The 23,037-nt window shown below is 45.8% G+C and overlaps 1 protein-coding gene across 6 annotated transcripts in view; it reads right to left on the reverse strand.

The window, feature by feature from the left end:
* LOC144608796 (cell surface glycoprotein MUC18-like) overlaps positions 1–23,037 on the reverse strand; it is a 159,144-nt gene that overhangs the window by 112,610 nt on the left and 23,497 nt on the right. For 2 of the 6 annotated variants that reach the window (XM_078426903.1, XM_078426904.1), the window contains exon 2: positions 17,336–17,414. The exons of 2 other annotated variants lie outside the window; for them this stretch is intronic. Coding sequence is in view for 1 of the 4 variants with exons in the window: in XM_078426901.1 (XP_078283027.1) it covers positions 1,050–1,140 (91 nt within the window). In the remaining 3 variants the exon portion in view is untranslated. Of the gene's footprint in view, positions 1–1,049; positions 1,237–1,660; positions 1,828–17,335; positions 17,415–23,037 lie in introns of those variants that run through there. 2 more of the 6 variants (XM_078426907.1, XM_078426901.1) reach the window with 2 other exon arrangements.

The following is a 23,037-nucleotide window of genomic DNA, read 5'->3' on the forward strand; positions in this document are numbered from 1 at the left end:
ACAAAAAGCAGCAAACGTGAGTTCCTCAGGCGGGTTTATATCCACAGATAACATATCTCGCCATCCTATCCTTACTTTATTTGAGTTGAATTTAAATGAATTTCCATTGATAAGACCATTAAACATTTAAAACGAGTCAAACACTCAATCCGAGTTTGAGAATTTATTGACAAAATCCAAACAATTTGATTTTATATTTAGTACAGGAATATTCATTCCCCTGGTGATTAAGTTGTGCAGAAAGTTCTCCAGGTGAATTGTCCAGCAACTCCCAAAACAGAATCATTTTCGGATGTGCCTCCGTTCGTCCTTGCTTGTTCCTCCACTGAATGTCTCAGATCGTTGACTTTTCCTACATCTACCACGTTTTCTAGGAGCCCGGGCTGTTGGGTTCGGTCCTTCCTCGCTCAGTCTCCTGTCCTTGGGCTCAGTCCGCCACCGCGATCCTCACGCCTTGCACATACACCGCCTCGCCTCCCCTCTCCTCGCCTCGCCTCCCCTCCCATGCCATCTCCCGGTAAGGTTCCCGCAACCCCGACCCTGCAACACTATCCATCCCATCTCAACATAAGCTGGGGTGTTGGCTCAACAGCCGTCTCTCTCCGCGCTGTAGAGGAGGTCTGGGAGCTGCAGATAGATGCTGGGTTAAACCGAAGCTAGGCACAGAAAGCTGGGCTAACTCAGGCAGTGCAGAGATACTGTGTGTGTGTGTGACCCGCTGAGCTACTCCAGCTTTCTGTGTCCACCCATCTCAACACAACAGGTTCCTTCCCACCAGCAGTCAGCATTGCACATGAAGCTTGAAACCTGAAACACACCGAGCGCAAGTCTAAATCTCCCCTCTCTGCAAACTAACAACATCTTTCCTATAAAATTCCACAGATTCCTGCAATTGGTTTTTTTTCTTCTCTCCCGGTCTAATTCGAGTCCTTTCCCGAAGTATGTGCAAAACGCTGGGAATCAGGACACCCGGAGACACCTGGATGCGAGAAGGTGCCTCCATCCCCCAGCCCATCCAGCGTCCCGGACCCCCCAGTCTCCCCCCTTACCTGGGATTGCCAGGACCAGTGTCACCAGGGTCGGGGTAAGCCACACGCTCCAGCTCGCCGCTGCCCGCTTTGCTTTCACCGCCGAAGACATGTTCCCACCTAGAGTCTGCACTGGAGAATGAGAGGCTAAGAGAGGCAGCGGCGCTACAGTGAAGCAAGGCGCTGGTTCCAAGCCAAACCCCACCCACCACAACACCAGCCCGCCTCCACTAGACACAGCCATCCCCAACCCCTCTCTCTCTCTCTGGGTGTGTTGGAACTGAGGAGCTGCAGATGCTGGTCTACACCCAAGATAGACACAGAAATGCTGCTCAAGCACCATGGTGATGGGATCATAAAAAAATATTCAAATGGCCGACAGATTTTACTCATTGATTCCCCCTTCCAATTTACAAAGTGTCGACTTAAAACAAACAAAAGCAGAAACAATTAAACATTGTACTCGTCAATGGTGCAGAAGATAGACACAAAAAGCTGAAGTAACTCAGCGGGTCAGGCAGCATCTCTGGAGAAAATGAATAGGTGACGTTTGGGCTCGGAACCCTTCTTCAGACTGAAAGATAATCAATGATGTTCCTTGTTTAACAACGAGAAACAATGAAGGCACCAACCTGAATTTTTGAACTAAGACCTCATCGCCAATCTAACCGACTGAAGAAGGGTCTCGACCTGAAACGTCACCTCTTCCTTGTCTCCAGAGATGCTGCCTGACCTGCTGAGTTACTCCTTATTTACATCGGCGAAACCAAGCGCAGGCTCGGCGATCGCTTCGCTGAACACCTTCGCTCAGTCCGCATTAACCAAACTGATCTCCCGGTGGCCGAGCACTTCAACTCCCCCTCCCATTCCCAGTCTGACCTTTCTGTCATGGGCCTCCTCCAGTGCCATAGTGAGGCTCACTGGAAATTGGAGGAACAGCGCCTCATATTTCGCCTGGGCAGTTTGCAGCCCAGCGGTATGAACATCGACTTCTCCAACTTTGGATAGTTCCTCTGTCCCTCTCTTCCCCTCCTCCTTCCCAGATCTCCCTCTATCTTCCTGTCTCCACCTATATCCTTCCTTTGTCCCGCCCCCCTGACATCAGTCTGAGGAAGGGTCTCGACCCAAAACGTCACCCATTCCTTCTCTCCTGAGATGCTGCCTGACCTGCTGAGTTACTCCAGTATGTTGTGCCTATCTTCCGCGTCTGCAGGACCTTCTTGCACTTACAGCATCATTGCCTGAACTGAGCTCCCAAGCAATAATCAGAGCCCCAAATTAAGAACAAACTGTCACATCTCTTACACCAAAGGAAACTCAAATCAAGTCCCAGTCTAGGTTTAACAAAAAAGTTTTTTGGATCAACACAGGCCAAGGTTGATATTTCATCCTGGCTAATACCCTACTATCTGTACCCTGTAAGTAACAGCTCCCTGCTTGGGCCATAATGTTCAAATTCATGTAAGTATTAAACTTCTGAAGAAGGGTTCTGACCCTAAAGGTCACCCATCCTTTTTCTCCAGAGATGTTGCCTGTTGGAGTTTCTCCAGCACTTTATGATTACCTTAAGCATTTAACTAAATGGGTTCAATTAACAGTGAGAATTCAAGTGCATGTGTCTGTATTTTTAAATAGAATCATTAACTGATGGGAAAGTTGGACGTGATAACATCATCCAAACTAGATCTTCCAAAGCCATCCATCAACTTAACAAGATTGGTTTTCCTGGACCTTCTGTTCATCAGGGCAGTCAGTCTTTGTTTATCTACACACACCCTCAGATGGTCTCTGTTGAAAGGAAATGCAATGAGTCACTATTCACAACTACACGGCTCAACTTAATCATCAGCTTCTCCTTTCAATTATTTTTCCTTTAGAGGTACCGCACGGAAACAGGCCCTTCGGCCCACCGAGTCCATGCCAACCAATGTTCATCCTATTCACTAGCATCATCCTACACACGAGGGACAATTTAAAATGTTTTACCAATGCCAATTTACCTACAAACCTTTGAATTGTGGAAGGAAACCGGAGCTCCCAGAGAAAATCCACAGGGCCACAGGTAGAGCACACAAACTCCACACAGACAGCACATGTGGTCAGGATCAAACCCGGGTCTGGTGCTGTAAGGCAGAAACTCTAACGCTGCGCCACCGTGCCGCACTTATACCCCATTCCTCTTATCGCTAAATTACTGGTCCCATCTATTCCACTGCAGCGGCTCCCTCTGTTTTCCATAGTTCCCTTGTACTATTGTAAATATATGGCATACCTTCACTTGTATGGTTCTTTCTACCAATGTTAATTGGCATTCACATCCAGAAAGAACACTATAAATAATATAAATCCTACCAATCAATCGGAGGACAAGATGATGAGTAGCCAATATCATAGATAATATTAGAAATGTTCACACTCTACACTCTCTCACACACTTTCCAAATGAGATAAATGCCATTTTCCCTACATTAAATCTCATCATTAATAAGCTGCTCTTTCCAAAAGAGACGATCTCACCCTCAGCCCTCTGCTACCTGAAATAGAAGTCTTATTATTAATCTGTCTTTTTGAAACCTCATTGTTTCACCAATCGACATGTTAGGACAAGAGTAGGACTAATGTGCTGCATTATTCTGAGAAATCATATATCAATGCTGATTGCTCTCTAATGATTCAGCAGCATGACTACAGGCAGCCTGCTCAGCTATCCAATGCACACTAAGTGAAATCATGTTGATATCCAGGAATCCATGAAAAAAGCGTGCGTCTCATACTACGATGGGAGGAAAATCCAATCTCATTTACAACACTGCAGTGCAGTGGACACTATTCAGATATGTACTTGGGCATTGGAATAGTTGAAATTCCAATCTCTTTGGGAATAGACAGAAAACAGAAAATGAAGAGGGAATGGGAGTTCTGCCTGCGGCCTGGCTAAGATGAACCTGTTAATTCATATTATTCAAAAGTAACGTACCTGATTGTTTTTATTCACAAAATGCTGGAGTAACTCAGCAGGTCAGGCAGCATCTCAGGAGAGAAGGAATGGGTGACGTTTCGGGTCGAGACCCTTCTTCAGACTGATGTCGTAGAGTAGGAGGGCAGGAGAAATCACAGAGGGGGAGCAGTGAGAGAGCATGTTGCTAAATGCTCGTCGAAGAGAGGAGGAGAACTTCTTCAAAGTGGACATACCTTGTGGAGAAATCGCAGTGGAGTGTACCTGAATGTTTAGTCTAGTTCAAAGATACAGCGTGGAAACAGGCCAACCGCGTCCAGGCCGACCAACGTTCACCCATACACTAGTTCTATGTTATCTCAATTTCGCATCCTACACACGAGGGGCAATCTACAGAAGCCAATTAACCTACAAACTATACATCTTTGGAATGTGGGAGGAAAAGGGGGCACCCGGAAAAAAACCCCACACGGTCACAGGGAGAACGTACAAACTCCGCACAGACAGCACCCGTAGTCAGAATCGAACCTAGATCCATGGCACTGTAAGGCAGCAACCCTACCACTGCACCAGCGTGCTGCCTCTATCATGAGTATTTGCAGTGGGTTATCTTATAGGTATTTGCAATGTGTTTCTGCCACAGGAGTTTGGGAGCATAGCGATTAATTTACTTTATTACAAAACTGAACTTTGGACTGTTGTTCCAGACATATGAGTTTGAATTGCACAAAGCTGGGGATTTTAATGTTAAGCAATTAAAGGAATATTAGCAGTAACCATGATACTACTAGGTTGTTGTAAAACCCCTAGTTTGCGGATGCAGTATTGATAAACAAAACAATGCCCAAAGCACTATTCAGGCAGATTACAACGTTTGAGCATGGAGGTGAAATCAGAAGGGCTGGTAAAACTTAGAGAAATGAAGAAACATTTAGAGGGGTACATGGATAGGATGGGTTTAGAGGGAGATGGGCCAAACGCAGGCAGTGGGACTAGTGCAGATGGGACACGATGGTCAGTGTGGGGAAATTGGGCTGAAGGGCCTGTTTTCTTGCTGTATGACTCTGTGACTCTAAATAGGGAGGGACTAATTTGTGGAATTGAATATCAGGCCAGGAATTTTAAAAATGAAGGATTGTTGCTCTGGGAGCTAATATAGGTTAGTGTCTCTAGAGTGGATGACAATGCATGCGAGTTAAGATTGATATATTTTAAAAAGGTTCATGACTCGTATGTTATTCTTGTAAATGACCCACATCATCCCATCACACTTTAGTGCAGCTTCTGACTCGGTGTGAGAAAAGACAGCGTTCAAAAGATGAAATTCACAGGTCACGATCCTAGGAATTACTCCCAAAATGTTCCCCATTTCTCATCGTTCATTCAACGGCCAATCTTAAATGAATTTGTGAGTGGAGAACACAAACACCTATCACAAGGCCAATATTTTTTTGCTCCTGAATATGTAACCTTGCTTCGAAAGATACCTTGTCCTAAACTAAGGATATAAGAATAGATACAGATCTACCTATTAGATCCATGCCTGATGCAAGGCCAGACCTTTTACCTGACTCTCTCCTGACTCTCAGTCTGAAAAGGGTCTCGACCCCAAACATCACCCATTCCTCCTCTCCAGAGATGCTGCCTGTCCTGCTGAGTTACTCCAGCATTTTGTGTCTATCTTTTACTTCTTTTCCCTTCATTGAGGGACTCAGTGAAACAGTGAATCACTTGCACTTCTTCCAATTTAATCTACTACATTCAGTGCTCATAATATCAAATATTTGAGGGCATAGCTTTAAGGTAGAGCTGGAGAGTTCAAAGAAGATGTGCAGGGCAAGTGGGGGTTCATGGTGGCTCAGTGGTAGAGATGCTGCCTTACAGCGCCAGAGACCAGTTCGATCATGACTATGGATGATATCTGTATGGAGTTTGTACATTCTCCCTGTGACCACGTAGGTTTTCTCCAGGTGCTCCAGTTTCCTCCCGCACTCCAAAGTTGTACAGGTTTGTAGGTTAATTGGTTTCGGTAAAGATGGTAAGTTGTCCCTAGTGTGTGTAGGATAGTGCTAGTGTGTGTAGGATAGTGCTAGTGTGCGTAGGATAGTGCTAGTGTGGGTAGGATAGTGCTAGTGTGTGTAGGATAGTGCTAGTGTGTGTGGGATAGTGCTAGTGCGTGTAGGATAGTGCTAGTGCGTGTAGGATAGTGCTAGTGTGCGTAGGATAGTGCTAGTGTGTGTAGGATAGTGCTAGTGTGCGTAGGATAGTGCTAGTGTGGGTAGGATAGTGCTAGTGTGCGTAGGATAGTGCTAGTGTACAGGGTGAACACTGGTTGGCACGAACTTGGTGGGACAAAGGACCTGTTTCCACGCTTTATCTCTACCCTAAACTAAACTAGACGCAAGGTTTTTACATGGAGACTGGTACTGTAGGTCTCTGGAACACTTTGCCTGGGATGGTGGTGGAAGCAGATATGATAGTGGCATTTAAGGGGCCCCCCAACAATGGGCCACTCTCTCCGTACCAGGCAGGGTGCAGCCCCAAAGCCCAGTTCTCAGTCACGGAGCTGGACTACCAGTTGCCCAACACCAGTCCACACATGCAGCCTCCCCACCCTCAGCTCTGGGCTGATTCATTCCTAGGTTTGTCTCAGGCTCTTGGCTCCCTGGTTACCAGCAGGGCAGTGATGACCAGTGGGGAGTTCAGTGTGTCACATCAGTTAGCCAGCACTGCAGCAATGCTAGTAACACATCTCATGTATAATGCCAGAGTTATCTGTTAAGGTACTGACTCCACTGTGTGTGGGAATGCATCCTGAATTACTGCAGTATCCATAAACTATATATCGGCGAGACCAAGCGCAGACTGGACGACTGCTTCACTGAACAACTACGCACAGTCCGCCTTGGTCCTCGTGATCGCCCGGTTGCCAAACATTTTAACTCCCCGTCCCACTCCCATACTGACCTTTTCGTCCTGGGCCTCCTCCACTGTCAGAGTCAGACCACACACAAATTGGAGGAACAGCACCTCATATTTTGCTTGGGCAGCTTACAACCCAGCAGCATGAATATTGATTCCTCTAACTTCAAGTAACCCTTGCATCCCCTCTCTCTCCACCCCTCCCCCACCCTAGTCCTCTTGCTAATTTCACTGTTTGTATCCCTTTATCACCTCAACCCCAGCCAGCAATGGACCATTGTGGGCTCCACTTTTCCCGAGTCATTGATGCAGGCTCTGCTTTGTTCTGCACCTTCCCAAACCTCCAGAGTCCCCCCTCCCTGACTCTCAGTCTGAAGAAGGGTCTCAACCCGAAATGTCACCTTTTCTTTTTCTCCGGAGATGCTGCCTGACCCGCTGAGCCACTCCAGCATTTTGTATCTACCCATAGACATAAGACTGGATGAGTTGATCCCTTGGGGGAATAAGGAGTTTTTGAATTAAATCCCAGCAAATAGAACGAGGGCCTTTGCAATACCAGATTGTGCTTGATGTTGCTGCCAGACTAAGAAAATATGTACAAAGTTTAATTTATTTCGACATTGCCGGGGATTCGTCTTTCAAGTAGAGGTGTGGGTACGCTGTATGCAAGCATTGTAGGTTGAAACAGAATCACAGCTGGTGTGTGCTCAGATTTCTAATTTATGCTGCTACAAGCAGTTGTGATTGGCAGCAAAATGTATCAGCCGTACCCCACTGTATCTATTGGACAGATCAGTGAAAGCGAGTGATAATCTGAAATTGCATTAAACCCTGACAGGCAGGTCACACACAATTCAGTCAAGTATTTCACGAATGGCTATGCACCCACCTCCGAGACTATTCACTGTTGTGGTGGAAGAAAGAATAATAAAAAGAGAATTTATTACTTGCAAGCCTAATTTCTGAAAGCTAGACATTCCTAATGATGTCTCTCCCAAGCTGGTTTCCACATATATGGACTTGCCATCTTTCGATCTGCTCTTATAAGCTCATGTAGACTTAGGCCATTCGGCCCATCAAGGCTACTCTGCCATTTAGTCGTGGCTGATCTATCTCTCCATCCTAACCCCATGCTCCTGCCTTCTCCCCATAACCCCCCGACACTTGTGAACCTACCGAGGAGGTCGTAGACAGGATACTCAGTTCATTCCTTTCCTTTCCTGGCACATGGATCCTGAAGCAAATTGCCCCAATGATTACAACCCAAAATTGAAAACAAAGGTCAGGGAAATTTCCAAATCTTAACCCTGTTGTCCAAGCAGCTGCCAGGTGAAATGTAATGAAGGGTCACTGACCTGTAATAACAACTGTGTTTCCCTCTCCACGGATACTGCTTGTTCTCCTCAGTGTTTCAAACAGTTTAAAAAAAATATGAGGGCAAGGTTTAGATAAGTTAAACACAAGTACTCGGGAGACTTGGTGTACTTCAAACATGCTATTTTTAATCCACAGTACCATTAGACTCATCTCTTGTACTGTTTAAGGAAAGTGTATCTTTCATTTTTCCCAATTAATTATATTTGTTTTTTATGTTTAATAGTGTATTCTGTGCATGATTGAGCATGAATCTATGTTGCCTATGTTGTTTGCTGCATCTCTCTGAGAGATCTGTAAGAAAATAACTGCAGATGCTGGTACAAATCGAAGGTATTTATTCACAAAATGCTGGAGTAACTCAGCAGGTCAGGCAGCATCTCAGGAGAGAAGGAATGGGTGACGTTTCGGGTCGAGACCCTTCTTCAGACTGATGTCAGAGGGGCGGGACAAAGGAAGGATATAGGTGGAGACAGGAAGACAAGTGGGAGATCTCGGAAGGGGGAGGGGAAGAGAGGGACAGAGAAACTATCTAAAGTTGGAGAAGTCAATGTTCATACCAGTGGCCCATTGTTCATGCTGAGTTACTCCAGCATTTTGTGAATAAATATCTCTGAGAGATCTCATCGCTCATCTCTCTGCATCAGAGGCAGCAATCTAATCCATCTGAAGTCCTGCTTTCCAACATCTTTCATAGCTCCTTTAAGTCTGCCTGAAAAATCCCCGCTCTTTCAATCTGTGTCATTTGGTACCAATGTGGACCACTATTTCTGGTTCAGAATAGAAGGAATGGGTGACATCTTCATTGTTCACCAAATCATTGTTCATACCATTGGGTTGTAAGCTGCCTGAGTGAAACACCTGCATGGGATGCTGTTCCTCCAAAGTTTAACACTGGTTGCAGAAGATGTTAATGTGAGCCCATGCACGAGAGATAATGAAAGATAAGTGTGGTTTCAGAAAGAAAGTGTGGGAGGAAGAGAGAGAGAGAGAGAGAGGGAGAGAAAGAGAGAGAGAGTAAAAATATCAATAAACAAACTATGAAAAAGGAATAGAATGAGAACAAACCACAAGAAATAAAATGCGAAATAGTAAAAACCAAAACAAACTCAGAAAAAAATTATCTTAAAAAAAGGAAACTAGATAAAAAGTAAGGGCAGACAAGGGACACAAAGGCAACATACACAGGAAATTAGAGAATAAATTCCAATAATGAAGGGTGTCAAGATTTTTTTCTGTGCATTTCCTCATGTTAGCCTTGGCGATTGCGAACATCCAGGTTTCGTGAGAAACTGAATTTTGGATTGAGTAAGTGTTGAACATGATAATCACAGTCAGATTGTACAACTGCTCCAGAAAGACAGATCTCAGAACTGAATATGAGTATAAATGAATTATGAAGGCCTAAAGTGCTGTTAAATAGGGACAATGATCAGGCATTCAGCAGGCACAATAAAAGATCTTGTCGAACTTGCAAAAACTTGGTCATAAGGAGGGCAGATTGTGTGTTCATTTTTAATCACCAATGTCTCTATATTCATATTAGTTGTCATAAATCAATGAATTGGTCCAGGTGTGCAGATTACAGTGAAAATGTTGTCGACGCTTCAAAACATAGTCGCATAAAGTTCCGAATATTTTCAAATGCTAACATCGATTATAAAATTAGTAAATCTTTGTCACTTTTGAAATGAAAGACTGGTACCACTTTATTCTGCAAAGGTGGGGAACAAAATAAGATGTAGGTGGGTGGAATGAGCGGAAGTACACATTTCTGCCATTTTGTTAATCGACTTCCATAAGCTCCCAACTAAGTAATTTGATATTTTCAGTGCTACTCTCCTTCACGAATTTGAGCAGACCAGAGCCAGGGCTTCACATGGATTGATTCAAATGTTCATTTCTACCAAGTATGATTTTCAAACACTTTTAGTTTAGTTTAGTTTAGAGATACAGCGTGGAAACAGGCCCTTTGGCCCACTGAGTCTGCACCAACCAACAATACCTGTACACTAGCACTATCCTACTCACTAGGGACAGTGTGCAATCTTTACCAAAGTTAATTAACCCACAAACCTTTATGTCTTTGGAAACGGGAGGAACTGGAGCACCCGGAGAAAACCCACGCAGGTCACAGAGAGAACGTACAACCGGCGGCACAGCGGTAGAGTTGCTGCCTTACAGCGAATGCAGCGCGGAGACTCAGGTTCGATCCTGACTACGGGCGCCGTCTGTACGGAGTTTGTACGTTCTCCCCGTGACCTGCATGGGTTTTCTTCGAGATCTTCGGTTTCCTCCCACACTCCAAAGACGTACAGGTGTGTAGGTTAATTGACTGGGTAAAATGTAAAAAATTGTCCCTAGTGTGTGTAGGATAGTGTTAATGTGTGGGGATCGCTGGGCGGTGCGGACTCGGTGGGCCGAAGGGCCTGTTTCTGCGCTGTATCTCTAAATCTAAAAAAAAATCTAAATCTAAACTCTGTACAGATAGCACCCGTAGTCAAGATCGAACCCAGGTCTCTGGCGCTGTGGGGCAGCAACTCTACTGTCACTGTGCTGTCCTAGTTTGATGTAATTACTCTTCCTGGTAACGTCATGCACTGCTGGACAAGAGTGCCTATGTTGAGAACGGTGCAATAAGCACATTTATGTCATTACACAGTTCTTCAATGTAATAATTCTCTGGATCCTTCAAAAAATTATTTGTTGGATTTATCTTAATACGTGGCACATGGTTGTAAGTGGAAATGTGCAAGTGGAAACGTCTTCTCCACAACTACCCTTTTATAGCCTTGTAGACTTCTGTTAGGTCATTTCTCAAAAATCAAAATGAAACTGCAGGTGCTAGAACTGTGAAAAAAGAAAAAGAAAATGCAGGAAATGCTCATTGCCTCAGGTAGCATCTGTGGAAAGAAACAGCGTGTTAATGCTTCAGGTTTGATACCCTTCGTCAGAACTTGGACATTTCTCTCTTCCAGATCAAAGAATTCCAACCCATTGAGACCTCCACAGGGTGCAATCTCTTTGCTCGGTATCATTTTAATACATTGTTTTGGATTTTCACAGCCCCTTCACATGCTTTTTTATAACATGGGGATCAGAACTGTTCACAGTACACACTTAATAGGAACCTGAGGGGTAGCTTTTTCATACAATGGGTGGTGTATGGAATAAGCTGCCAGAGGAGGTAGTTGATTGCAACGTTTAAGAAACATTCAGACCTGTACATGGACAGGACAGGTTTACAGAGATGTGGGCCAATCGCAGGCAGGTGGGACTAGTGCAGATGGGACACGCTGGTCGGCATGAGCAAGTTGGGCCAAAGGGCCTGTTTCCACACTGTATGATTACATGACTAGGGGGATATAGCCCAAATGGGGGCAAATGGGATTAGCTGAGGAAGGCACCTATTGGACTTGGACAAGTTGGGCCAAAGTTGGGCTTGTTTTTGTGCTGTATAACTCTGTGATTATCACAATAGGCTTGAGAGTTGCCTGATGCTATTGATGCTTCAATATTGATGCTCTGAAAGGAGATATATAGTGCTGGGAAATTTTCAATCATTTGATCGCACTAACTTAGCTAAAATGTTTCACCCACCCTATTTAAGGATATACTGTGAATGATCGGTATTGTGATATTTTGGCACAATTTTGAGATCATATTGGAAAATATAGCTAAAGAAAAATAACAATATTGAACAATGAGGGTGACTAAGCCTCATATTTGTGAATCCCTTGAATAAATCAATTATAAATGACTGTCTGACAGACCAACAGAGAGCAAAGACATGGCATATGGAATATCAGGATTACTTGCACTACAATGACTATTACATAGAACATCTGTTGTCTAAGATTTGTCATAGGAATATCCTCAACATGTGCAAGTCTCTTGGGGAAGACCTTGGTGACAGATGAGAGAGCTCTGTGTAAAATATAAAAAATCTGAAAATAAACCACGTCAGATGTACGTCTAAACTCCAGACACGGAGATTATGGAAAAATTAAACTCATGAAGAGAAGCATTGAGAAAGATCACAGTGTGAGAAGGGGAATGGGAGAGGAGGGGGAGGGGGGGCAGGGGGAAGGGTGGAGATTAGGAATGAAATGGAGACAGAAATCCAAAGCTGCACAAAGTTAATTGGAGAAACACAACAATGAAAGGAAGATGTAGAAAACAGGAGCAGCCAAAGGCAATGAGAATTCAGGAACACAGTCCCACTATGGGTTCAGGAACAAAGGGGGCGTGGCTGTGTTCTGCAGCTGCGGCTCACCGGCAGTCTCTCTGTTTTTGTTGTTGTTTTTTTGTCATTGTCGTCGTTAAATGTACGTTTTGTTTTATTTTTAACTCTGTGTATGTGGGGGGGTGGTGGGGGGGTTGGGGGAAACCTTTTTTCAAATCTCCTCCTCAACAGAGATGCGACCTTTACCGTGTCGTATCTCCGTTCGCGCTACGGCCTAACATCGTGGAGTCGGCGGCCTCCAGCTGGGATCGACCTCAAAGACTCCGGTTGCAGGGCCTGGACTTACCATCTCGGAGGCTTCGGCCGTGGGCCCTGCAGACCGCAACATCGGGAGCTCGCAGGTCCCTGGCTGGCGACCGGCTTTTGGGAGCTCCAGCCATAGCAGCTTCGACCGCCCCGAAGCGCGAGGTACGATCGACCCGCCCGCAGGCCCTTCATCGCCCTGCGTGGCTCGGCCGCAGCACTTTCCATCGCCCGGTGGGGGCTCAGGACCTTCCTCGGCCTGCTCGGCTCGGCTCGGCCCTGGGACTTTCCATCGCCTGGTGGGGGCTCAGGACTTTCATCGGCCTGCTCGGCTCGGCCCTGGGACTTTCCATCGCCCAGTGGGGGCTTCAAAAAGTTGGGAGCCTCGATCACCTCGTGGCGCCACGGGAGAAGAATGAGGAGGAGATAAGACTTTGCCTTCCATCACAGTGAGGGTATGCCTAGAGCAATCACTGTGATGGCTGTTTTGTGTAAACAATTATATCTGTGTGTCTTATGCTTTTTAATGTCTACTGCCGGACCCTGACGTGAGAGGACGCTGGCGTTGTGTATTCGCCGCTTTTCCGTCAGGATAGTTTGTCTGTTTGTTTCTATGTTAATTGTTTTTGTAAAGCGCTTTGAGCATGCGATAAGGCGCTATATAAAATAAATGAATTATTATTATTATTATTATAGTCCCACAAAAGTGGTGACAAAGGTGGACAGTCAGTGAAGAAGGCGTTTGGCAGACTTACCTTCATCAGTCAGAGTATTGAACTCAGGCATTGGGATGCTGTCTTACAGCTCTACAAGATGACAGTCAAGCCACATTTGGAGTAGTGTGCGGGTAAAGGTGGGTGGCACGCTGGCACAGTGGTTGAGTTGCTACCTTATTGCGCCAGAGAGCCGGGTTCAATCCTGACTATGGGTACTGTCTGTACGGAGTTGTACGTTCTCCCCGTGTCCACGTGGGTTTTCTCCGGGTGCTTCGGTTTCCTCCCACACTTCAAAGATGTACAGCTTTTGTTGGTTAATTAGAGCCATGTGGAACAGATACAGTGTGGAAACAGGCCCTTCGGCCCAACTTTTCCACACTGGCCAACATGTCCCATCTACACTTGTCCCACCTGCCTGCTTTTGGCCCATGTCCTTCTAAATCTGCCCTATCCAGTGCTGCTAGAACCAACCTGAAGAGAGGCATCAAGGATGCCAAAGCGTCCTACAAGAGGAAGATTGAAGACCACTTTACCAACAATGACCCACGGCGGGTATGGCAAGGCATCCAGCACATCACCAACTACAAGACCAGCAACCGCACGACTGCCGACGGCGACGCCTCGCTGGCAGAGGAACTTAACTGTTTCTTTGCTCGTTTCGAGGTGAAAGCTGCAGTTGTAGACATAACACCCTCTCCAGCACCTGACGGCAACACCTTCACTGTGCAGGAGTATGATGTTAAGCGCGTGCTCAGAGCAGTGAGAGCAGTGAATCCCAGGAAAGCTGCAGGCCTCGATGGTGTGACGGGAAGAGTGCTGAGGGAATGTGCAGACCAATTATCTGAGGTCTTCACAAAAATCTTCAACCTGTCCCTTTTAAAATCCACCATCCCTCCCTGCCTGAAGTCCGCCACAATCATCCCACTGCCGAAAAAGTCTGTCATCAGCGGCCTTAACGACTACCATCCGGTAGCTCTCACACCGGTCATCACAAAGTGCTTCGAGAGGCTGGTCCTGCAGCACATCAAAGCCAGCCTCCCACCCACCTTCGACCCATACCAGTTTGCCTACAGAGCAAATAGGTCTACAGGGGATGCCATCGCCACTGCTCTTCACACTGCACTGACCCACCTTGAACACCAGGGGAGCTATGTGAGGATGCTTTTCCTAGACTTCAGCTCTGCCTTTAACACAGTCATCCCGAGCAGACTGGTCACCAAACTTTCTGACCTTGGATTTTCCCAAACCATCTGCCAATGGATCAAGGACTTCCTGACCAACCGCCCCCAGACCGTCAAAATAGGCCCTCACCTCTCCTCCACCATTACACTGAGCACCGGCTCACCACAGGGCTGTGTGTTGAGCCCCATCCTTTACTCCCTCTACACTCACGACTGCGCCCCCACCCATCCCACCAACACCATCATCAAGTTCGCGGATGACACGACTGTGGTTGGACTCATCTCAGGAGGAGATGAGACAGCCTACAGGGATGAAATCCAAAGGCTGGCAGCATGGTGTTCAGTGAACAATCTTGTCCTGAACTCCTCCAAAACAAAGGAACTTATAATAGACTACAGGAAAACCAGTGCAGAACACGACCCACTCTACATCAATGGGGTCTGTGTGGAAAGGGTACCCGCTTTCAGGTTCCTGGGTACGCACATCGCAGAGGATCTTACCTGGTCTACCAACACCATTACCACAGTGAAGAAGGCACAGCAGAGACTCCACTTCCTGAGGATCCTCAGGAAGACCAACCTGCAGGAGAAGCTCATGATGTCCTTCTATCGCTGCTCCATCGAGGGTGTGCTGGCATACTGTATAACCACATGGTATGCCAGCTGCTCAGAAAAGGACAGGAAGGCCCTTCAGAGGGTCATCACGACGGCCCAGAAGATCATCGGCTGCTCACTGCCCTCCCTGGAGCACCTGTTCAGCCTACGCTGCCTCAGTAGAGCAGGCAAAATAATAAAAGATCCATCCCACCCCGGCCACCGTCTGTTTGTTCTTCTGCCCTCTGGTCGACGTTTCAGGTCGATCAAATCCCGAACAAACAGACTTAAGAACAATTTTTACCCCAGGGCCATACGAGAACTGAACACTACTTTCTGCACTAGGTCACACTGTTAAAACTTTTGTATTTAATATATTTGTATTTATTTGTTTTGCATTTATTGCATATATGTTTTTACGTACCGTCAGGATTGCTATTTTTTAATTTTGTTGTACTCGTTGCAACGACAATAAATGAATATTATTATATTATTATTATCTGTATGAGTCATTTAATTTTCATTCAATACTTCCTTAAAAGTGCTTGACAAGGGAGTGTAAAAGAAAGCTTTGAAATCCTTGAATTCAGTCAGTTCTGCATGTGAATTTTCATCCACTGTGTAACTCGAATCTTACATTTAGCTGACTAGGTCCAAGGATCTGGACCCTCCTAAACCTTCCCCTATCTCCGACTCTACGATGCCATCTCTTCTTGTTCTTTAAGATAATCCCTAATTGAACTTTGCCGATCAGGGTTTGGTTATTGGTTCCTGCTTTATATCATATCTGATTGGCAGCACAAAGTGACTGGGATGTTTTGCGGTGTTGAAAGGGCTTAGTAAACGCAAGCTGTTGTATCTAATCTTTGTTGTATCTGAATGTTTATCCACTGTCTCACTGGAATTCCCACATTCGACTGGCCTGGTTGTATCTGATGAAAGAGTGCATCTTGCAATGAAGTATCCCATTCAGCACAACCAACGTACTTTAATTTAGGGTAGAGAAGATGTCTCCAGTTATGGGACGATTATTGTTTAAAAGCTAGGTGTCACTACCACTCATACTCTCATCACCACCATTTGGTTTTGAGATGAGGTGAATTTCTTTCTTTTTTTTAGGTTTAGATTTAGAGATACCGCGCAGAAACAGGCCCTTCGGCCCACCGGGTCCGCGCCACCCAGCGATCCCCGCACATTAACACTATCCTACACCCACTAGGGACAATTTTTTAAAAACATTTGCCCAGACAATTAACCTACAAACCTGTACACCTTTGGAGTGTGGGAGGAAACCGAAGATCTCGGAGAAAACCCACGCAGGCCACGGGGAGAACGTACAAACTCCGTACAGACAGCACCCGTAGTCAGGATCGAACCTGAGTCTCCGGCGCTGCATTTGCTGTAAGGCAGCAACTCTACCGCTGCGCCACCGTGCCGCATAAGATTCTCATTGAGGATCTTGAGTGTTTGAAACAGGGAGCATTGGAGAGATACCCAGTACTATGGAGATGTGAAGAAGGGTCCCGACCCAAACCATCACCTACCCATGTTCTCAGAGATGCTGCCTGACCCACTGAGTTACTCCAGCACTCTGTGCCCACAATGGAGATGTCCTTGGATTGTACACAATATTCTGGCCCAATCTACCAGTTTTATTCTTCCAATATCAGAAGATTCCTACATTCAGATATCAACATCACGTTGGTACGGGATTTATATTGCATGACAATAAAATGTGTATTTTTCAGATACCTGTCTAGAATAAATAAAAATGAAGCTTCCAGTAAGAGAATCATATTAGAGTTTCAGAGAACTATAGATCGCCATGGAATTCAATTCTCAAAGCAGTAAGATAATCTAAGAATAGCATTCAATCGGATTTACAGTGGTTGAATGTCAATCATTGAGCTTGAATTTATCTTCTAAACCTTTGAACAACATCAACAATGAATGCTTATGCATTATAATCCATTGTTAATAACATCCACATCATTCACGGTGTAAAGTTGACATGTTAAGACTTGGACAACAATGTTATATTTGTAATGGGAAAGTGCCCTATATCTCAGCTATACCTCAGGTATAGCTCAGGCCTTCGAGTCCTGGCAACATCCCCGTAAATCTTCTCTGCACCCTTTTCAGATTAGGTAGCATCTGTAAAAAAGAGAGTCAGTGTTTCAGGGCAAAGATCCTACATCACTTTCCACAGATGCTGCCCGACCTGCTAAGTATTTCCAGTATTTTCTGTTTTTCATATTGTTAGAAAATAACATCTTACAAATTACCCAAGGACATTTCTCCATTAACATGAAGAGGGCGATGACAAGCCATGAGTCCCTCAATCCGATTTACAACTGATCAATGGTAGGGAAGCATATTAATTGTGCCCAAGGATTTTCTTAGCTTGAATGCCTTTTTGTGAACAGGGAGTATTCTAAACAATAAAGAGCAAACTTAGTTTGCAAACTAATGTTTGATGTTCCAGAACTAAACAAGTTTACTTGACATTAGATATAAAATATCCTTGTTTTCCAATTCACAACAGAAAACATGTACAAAATAAGACACAAAGTTCTGGAGTAACTCAATGGGCCAGGCAGCATCTCTGGAGAACATGGGCGAGTACTAAAGTCTTGTGCTACTCAGCTTGCTCCAGTGCTCACCACAATATTCAACCTCTCCTTGGCAAAGTCCGTGGTCCCTGCATGCTTCAAAAGATCCATCATTGTACCGGTGCCAAAGAATGCCTCTCCAGCGTGTTTAAATGACTACCGACCGGTGGCCCTCACCTCGGTTGTCATGAAATGCTTGGAGAGGCTAGTCAAGAAGCACATCTGCGCCCTCCTTCCTCGCAACATGGACCCACTACAGTTCGCATACCGTCCGAACAGGTCCACGGATGATGCGGTCTCCCAGGTTCTACACACCGCTCTCTCTCATCTGGACAGCCAGGGGGGCTATGTGAGGATGCTGTTCATTGACTTTAGTTCAGCATTCAACACAATAGTCCCCAGCAGACTGGTTGAAAAGCTGCTGGAACTGGGGCTTAGCACCCCTCTGTGTGCCTGGGTCCTGGACTTTCTCACTGCCAGGCCCCAAGTGGTCAGGATGGGGGAACACACATCTAGCTCCCTCACCCTGAACATAGGATCCCCCCAGGGCTGCGTCCTTAGCCCCCTACTGTACTCCCTGTACACACATGACTGTAGGGCCAGGTTCAGCTCAAACTCCATCATCAAGTTTGCTGATGACACTGTGGTGGTGGGCCGGATCTCCAACAACGATGAGAAGGCCTACCGGGAGGAGGTGGCTGATCTGGCACTCTGGTGTCAGGACAATAGCCTCCTCTTGAATGTCACTAAAACAAAGGAGCTGATTGTGGACTTCAGAAGGGCTAAACATCCAAGGACGTACACGCCACTGGAGATAAATGGGTCTATTGTGGATAGGGTGAGCAGTTTCAAATACTTGGGAGTCCGCATCGCAGAGGATCTGACGTGGGCAACGCACATTGCCGCACTGGTGGGTAAGGCTAAGCAGCGCCTTTACCACCTTAGACAACTGAGGAAATTCAGAGTGTCGCTGAAGATCCTTCATTGCTTCTACTCTGGGGCTGTAGAGAGCATCCTGTCCGGCAACATTACAGTCTGGTTTGGGAACAGCTCTGCCCAGGACAGGATGGCCCTGCAGAGAGTAGTGCGTTCGGCAGAACGCACCATGGGAACTACACTCATCCCCCTGCAGGACCTATACATCAGGAGGTGCAGATCCAGAGCAAGCAAGATCATGAGGGACCCCTGCCACCCCAGTAACGGACTGTTCCAGATGCTACGGTCAGGCAAACGCCTCCGCTGTCACGCTGTGAAAACGGAGAGGATGAGACGGAGCTTCTTCCCACAGGCCATCAGGACTGTCAACTTTGATAACCCCAGAGACTAAATTTTTGTCGACACTTTTTGTGCTATGTTTAGTAACTTATTAACTTTATTTATATGCTGTAACTGTAATTCTTTTTGTGCACAACCCGCAGGCATTGCCACTTTCATTTCACTGCACATCGAGTATGTGTATGTGACAAATAAATTTGACTTGACTTGACTTGACTAGGTGATGTTTCAGGTCAGAACCCTTCATCTGAATCTGAAGAAAGGTTCCAACACAAACCATCACCTAGGAATCTGAAGAATGAGTCCCGACCTGGAATGTCACCTATCCATGTTCTCCAGAGGTGCTGCATGGCCCGCTAAGTTACTCTGGAACTTTGTGCCTTATTTGGTAAGTCAGCATCTGCAGTTTATCTGCAGCATCTGCAGAAAACAGGTACATTTTGATAAAATAAAATGTCGATTCATGAAAAATATTTTAAAGGAGGCATAAACTTCCGCAGTTAAAAGAGAAAAAATAATGTGTGGTGAATCTTTCACTTTGTAAGTAAAGTATGATGTAATAATGCAAACAATGCCAAACACATTATTGTGCTCCTGTTGACAGAAACAACGACTTGACTGGGCTTTATCTTGCACTAAACGTTATTCCCTTTATCATGTATCTATACACCGTGTGTGTATGTGCACACAGAGTTGATTCAAGATTCAAGATATCTTTATTTGTCATCCAAAAAACAAGTTTTTTGGACGAAATTTCGTCACCCACAGTCCAACAATAAGAGCAATAAAATAAGCAAATTACACAACCCCAACCAACACAAAACCCCCCAAAAAGAAACATCCATCACAGTGAGTCTCCTCCAGTCCCCTCCTCACTGTGATGGAAGGCCAGAATGTCTTTTCTCTTCCCCTGCCGTCTTCTCCTGCGGTCAGGCTGTTGTCGTTGCCATGTTCCAGGCTGCGCCGGATGGTGAAATGTCCGCAACGGGCTGACCCAAGCCCCGCTGCAAGTCGGGGCGGTCGGGGCTCCCGACATTGAAGCCCCCGCCGAGCAGAGAAAATTCCATGGCCTATTTCAGGCCGCGCCGGACGGTGTAATGTCCGCGGCGGGCCGACCCAAGCCCCGCGATCCGGGGCGGGCGAACACGCTGCCGCTGCCGGAGCTCCCGATGTCGGCATCCACGCGGCCCGAGCCTAAGGCGAGTCGCAGCCGCTCCCGCAGCCTCCGAGAACGGCCGGCTCCGCTGATGGTGAGTCTGGTCCGCGGGCTCTGCGAACCAGAGCCCTGGAGGCCGCCAGCTCCAGGAGTTTGGCCGATGGTAGGCCGCAGCAGGAACGGAGACCCGACCTAGAAAACAAAGGTCGGGTCTCCGTTCGGAAGGGACAAATATACAATTTTACAGTTCCTCCCTCCCCCCCACACACACACATAGTACACAACCACAAAAACACGACATCACATTTACAATTAAGACAAAATCCCCCAACAAAAACACAAAGACAAACGGACTGCAGGTAAGCCGCAGCTGCTAGGGCAGCGCCGCCATCTTCGGTTACATCTGAAGTTGATCCTTTGATTTTGTGTGATTCTTAGCTTATTTTGCTTATACGTACGAATAAAAGCTTTTCACTGTACCTTGCTACATGTGATAATAAACTAAAATAAATTAAACTAGAGTTCTCAATCCATCAAGTACCGAAGAAGGGTGCTGACCCGAAATGTTGCCTGCCCTTCCCTCCACAGAGGCTGCCTGACCCATTGAGTTCCTCCAGCACCTTGTGTTTAGTTCAAGATTCCAGGGTCTGCAGTTTCTTGTGTCTCCTCCAGTTCTTTGTTTGTCAGACAGTTAACAGGATCCTTTTCATTATTTCAGACTTGGCATCTTGTAGTCTGCGAATTGTCCAAATACTACTTTATCCTACAGGCAAATTGGGTAAAGACACCATTTAGACAGAGTGTCTGCTGAGTGGCATGCAGACTGGAAGGCTACATGGATGGGCCAGTGCTGAATTTGCTTAGTTGGGACAGAGCAATATTAAGGTCTGTGCGTTGCAGATGGAGCAAGGAAAATCAGCCAAGCTTCCCCTGCTACATGCTATCTAGTGACCGTAATTAGAACTTATACATGTGCAGAGAACAGTATTGACCTTGCTGTGATTCACGTCACCATGGAACTGCCTGATAACAGTTGTGGACATGAAATATTGAGCAAGGTAGCTGATGGCTTTCAAACTTTTGTATTTCGCCAAGAATCAGGCTGTCAGGAGAAAAATGGAGGACAAACTGAACATGTTTAACTAGTCCTTTCAGTAGGAGATAATTATACAGATATGAGCAAGAATACTGCATCCACATTTTTCATGAGGTGGCTGGAGAATTACCCCGAGATTTGAGATAGAGTTGAAGACCGGTGTCCAGCCAATTACTGTGAACTATGGATGTGGAGTAGCTGCTTCTGTGGCTCTTTGATAAGTGTTTCTATCTGATTCATAGTTCTGTTATTTGCATCCCTTGCTCTTACATAAATTACCAGCTCTCTCAAGTGACAAAGGCCATCGGTTGCCTCAGAGATTCCACTTATTCAATTAAGATTATTCATCGGGAAAAAAATGTGCTCGGGAACAAGACTCATTTATCCGCATGAGAGGCCAAGGCTAGAGGCTTTGCAGCACCTTCTGAAAATCTGTTCTGGACGATTACTACGAAGCATAAGATTATATCAGCTTTCTGACAGATGGAGATACCTTTTAGCATTCGAGTAAACCATGTCTCATTTCCCATTTCCTTTGATTGTACTTCTGGAATGTTTTTTCTTCCTTGGTTCTGCTATTTTAGTGCATGTTGGCACTGTCACCAAATATCACTACAATGATATCATCGGATGGCCGATGAATCTGATGTGAAAATAAGCTGTATGTTTGCATGTTGCACAGAGTGGAAGGAGCAGGCTTGCTGTGGACAAATTGGATCCTTTACTGTCATTACGCGGTAATAATTGGACAATTTAATGGGAATAAGAGGACTATCCATGAACAAGGAGTAGCTTTTCCAGAAATCATCCACAGCTGACAGGACAGAATGGTCAGTATGGGAGGGGGAGTTAAAGTGTTTAGCAGTAGACCCAGGCGGGCTGAGCGAAGGTGTTTGCCTGGGCCTGCATGATCTCCCGGTTGCCAAACACTAACTCCCCTCCCAATGCCATTACTGACTTGTCTGTCTTAGGCCTCCCCCACTGTCAGAGTGAGGCCAAACGTAAATTGAAGGAACAGCACCTCATATTGAGCAGCTTTCACCCCAACGGTATGACTATTGATTCCTCTAACTTCAAGTAACCCTTGCTTTCCCTCTCTCTCTGTCCCTCCCCCATCCTCGTTCTCAGATGAGTGTCACTGTCCTCATGATTAATTTTACTGTTTGTATGCCACACTGCCGTCTTCCCCTTCAGCCAACAATGAACTATTCTACATTTCCCTGACCATTGTCTGTTTTAATCTGTTGTTTCCATACCTTCCCCTTCCGCACATCTCTAGTTTCCCTCTACCCTGACTCTGTCTGAAGAAGGGTCTCGACCCAAAATGTCACCCATTCCTTCTCTCCAGAGATGCTGCCTGTCACGCTGAGTTACTCCAGCATTTTGTGTCAATCTTTGGTGTAAACCAGCATCTGCAGTTCCTTGCTGCACAATACCATTCTGAGTTTGGTATAGCTGTACCACATCAGTACCCAAGCCGTTAATGCTAGTTTAAGTAATATTTCTGCTGTGATTAATAGCTCTTCTCCCAAGTGAAAAATGTCACCATGGTGACTGGACACACAGCTCCTGTACACGCCGCCCCATCTGTGGGCCCATGGGACTTGGCTAATCTCTTTCCTCATTTTTGAGGTAGTT

This window comes from Rhinoraja longicauda, chromosome 32 (genome assembly GCF_053455715.1).
Source record: "Rhinoraja longicauda isolate Sanriku21f chromosome 32, sRhiLon1.1, whole genome shotgun sequence".
NCBI classification, from domain to species: Eukaryota; Metazoa; Chordata; class Chondrichthyes; order Rajiformes; family Arhynchobatidae; genus Rhinoraja; species Rhinoraja longicauda.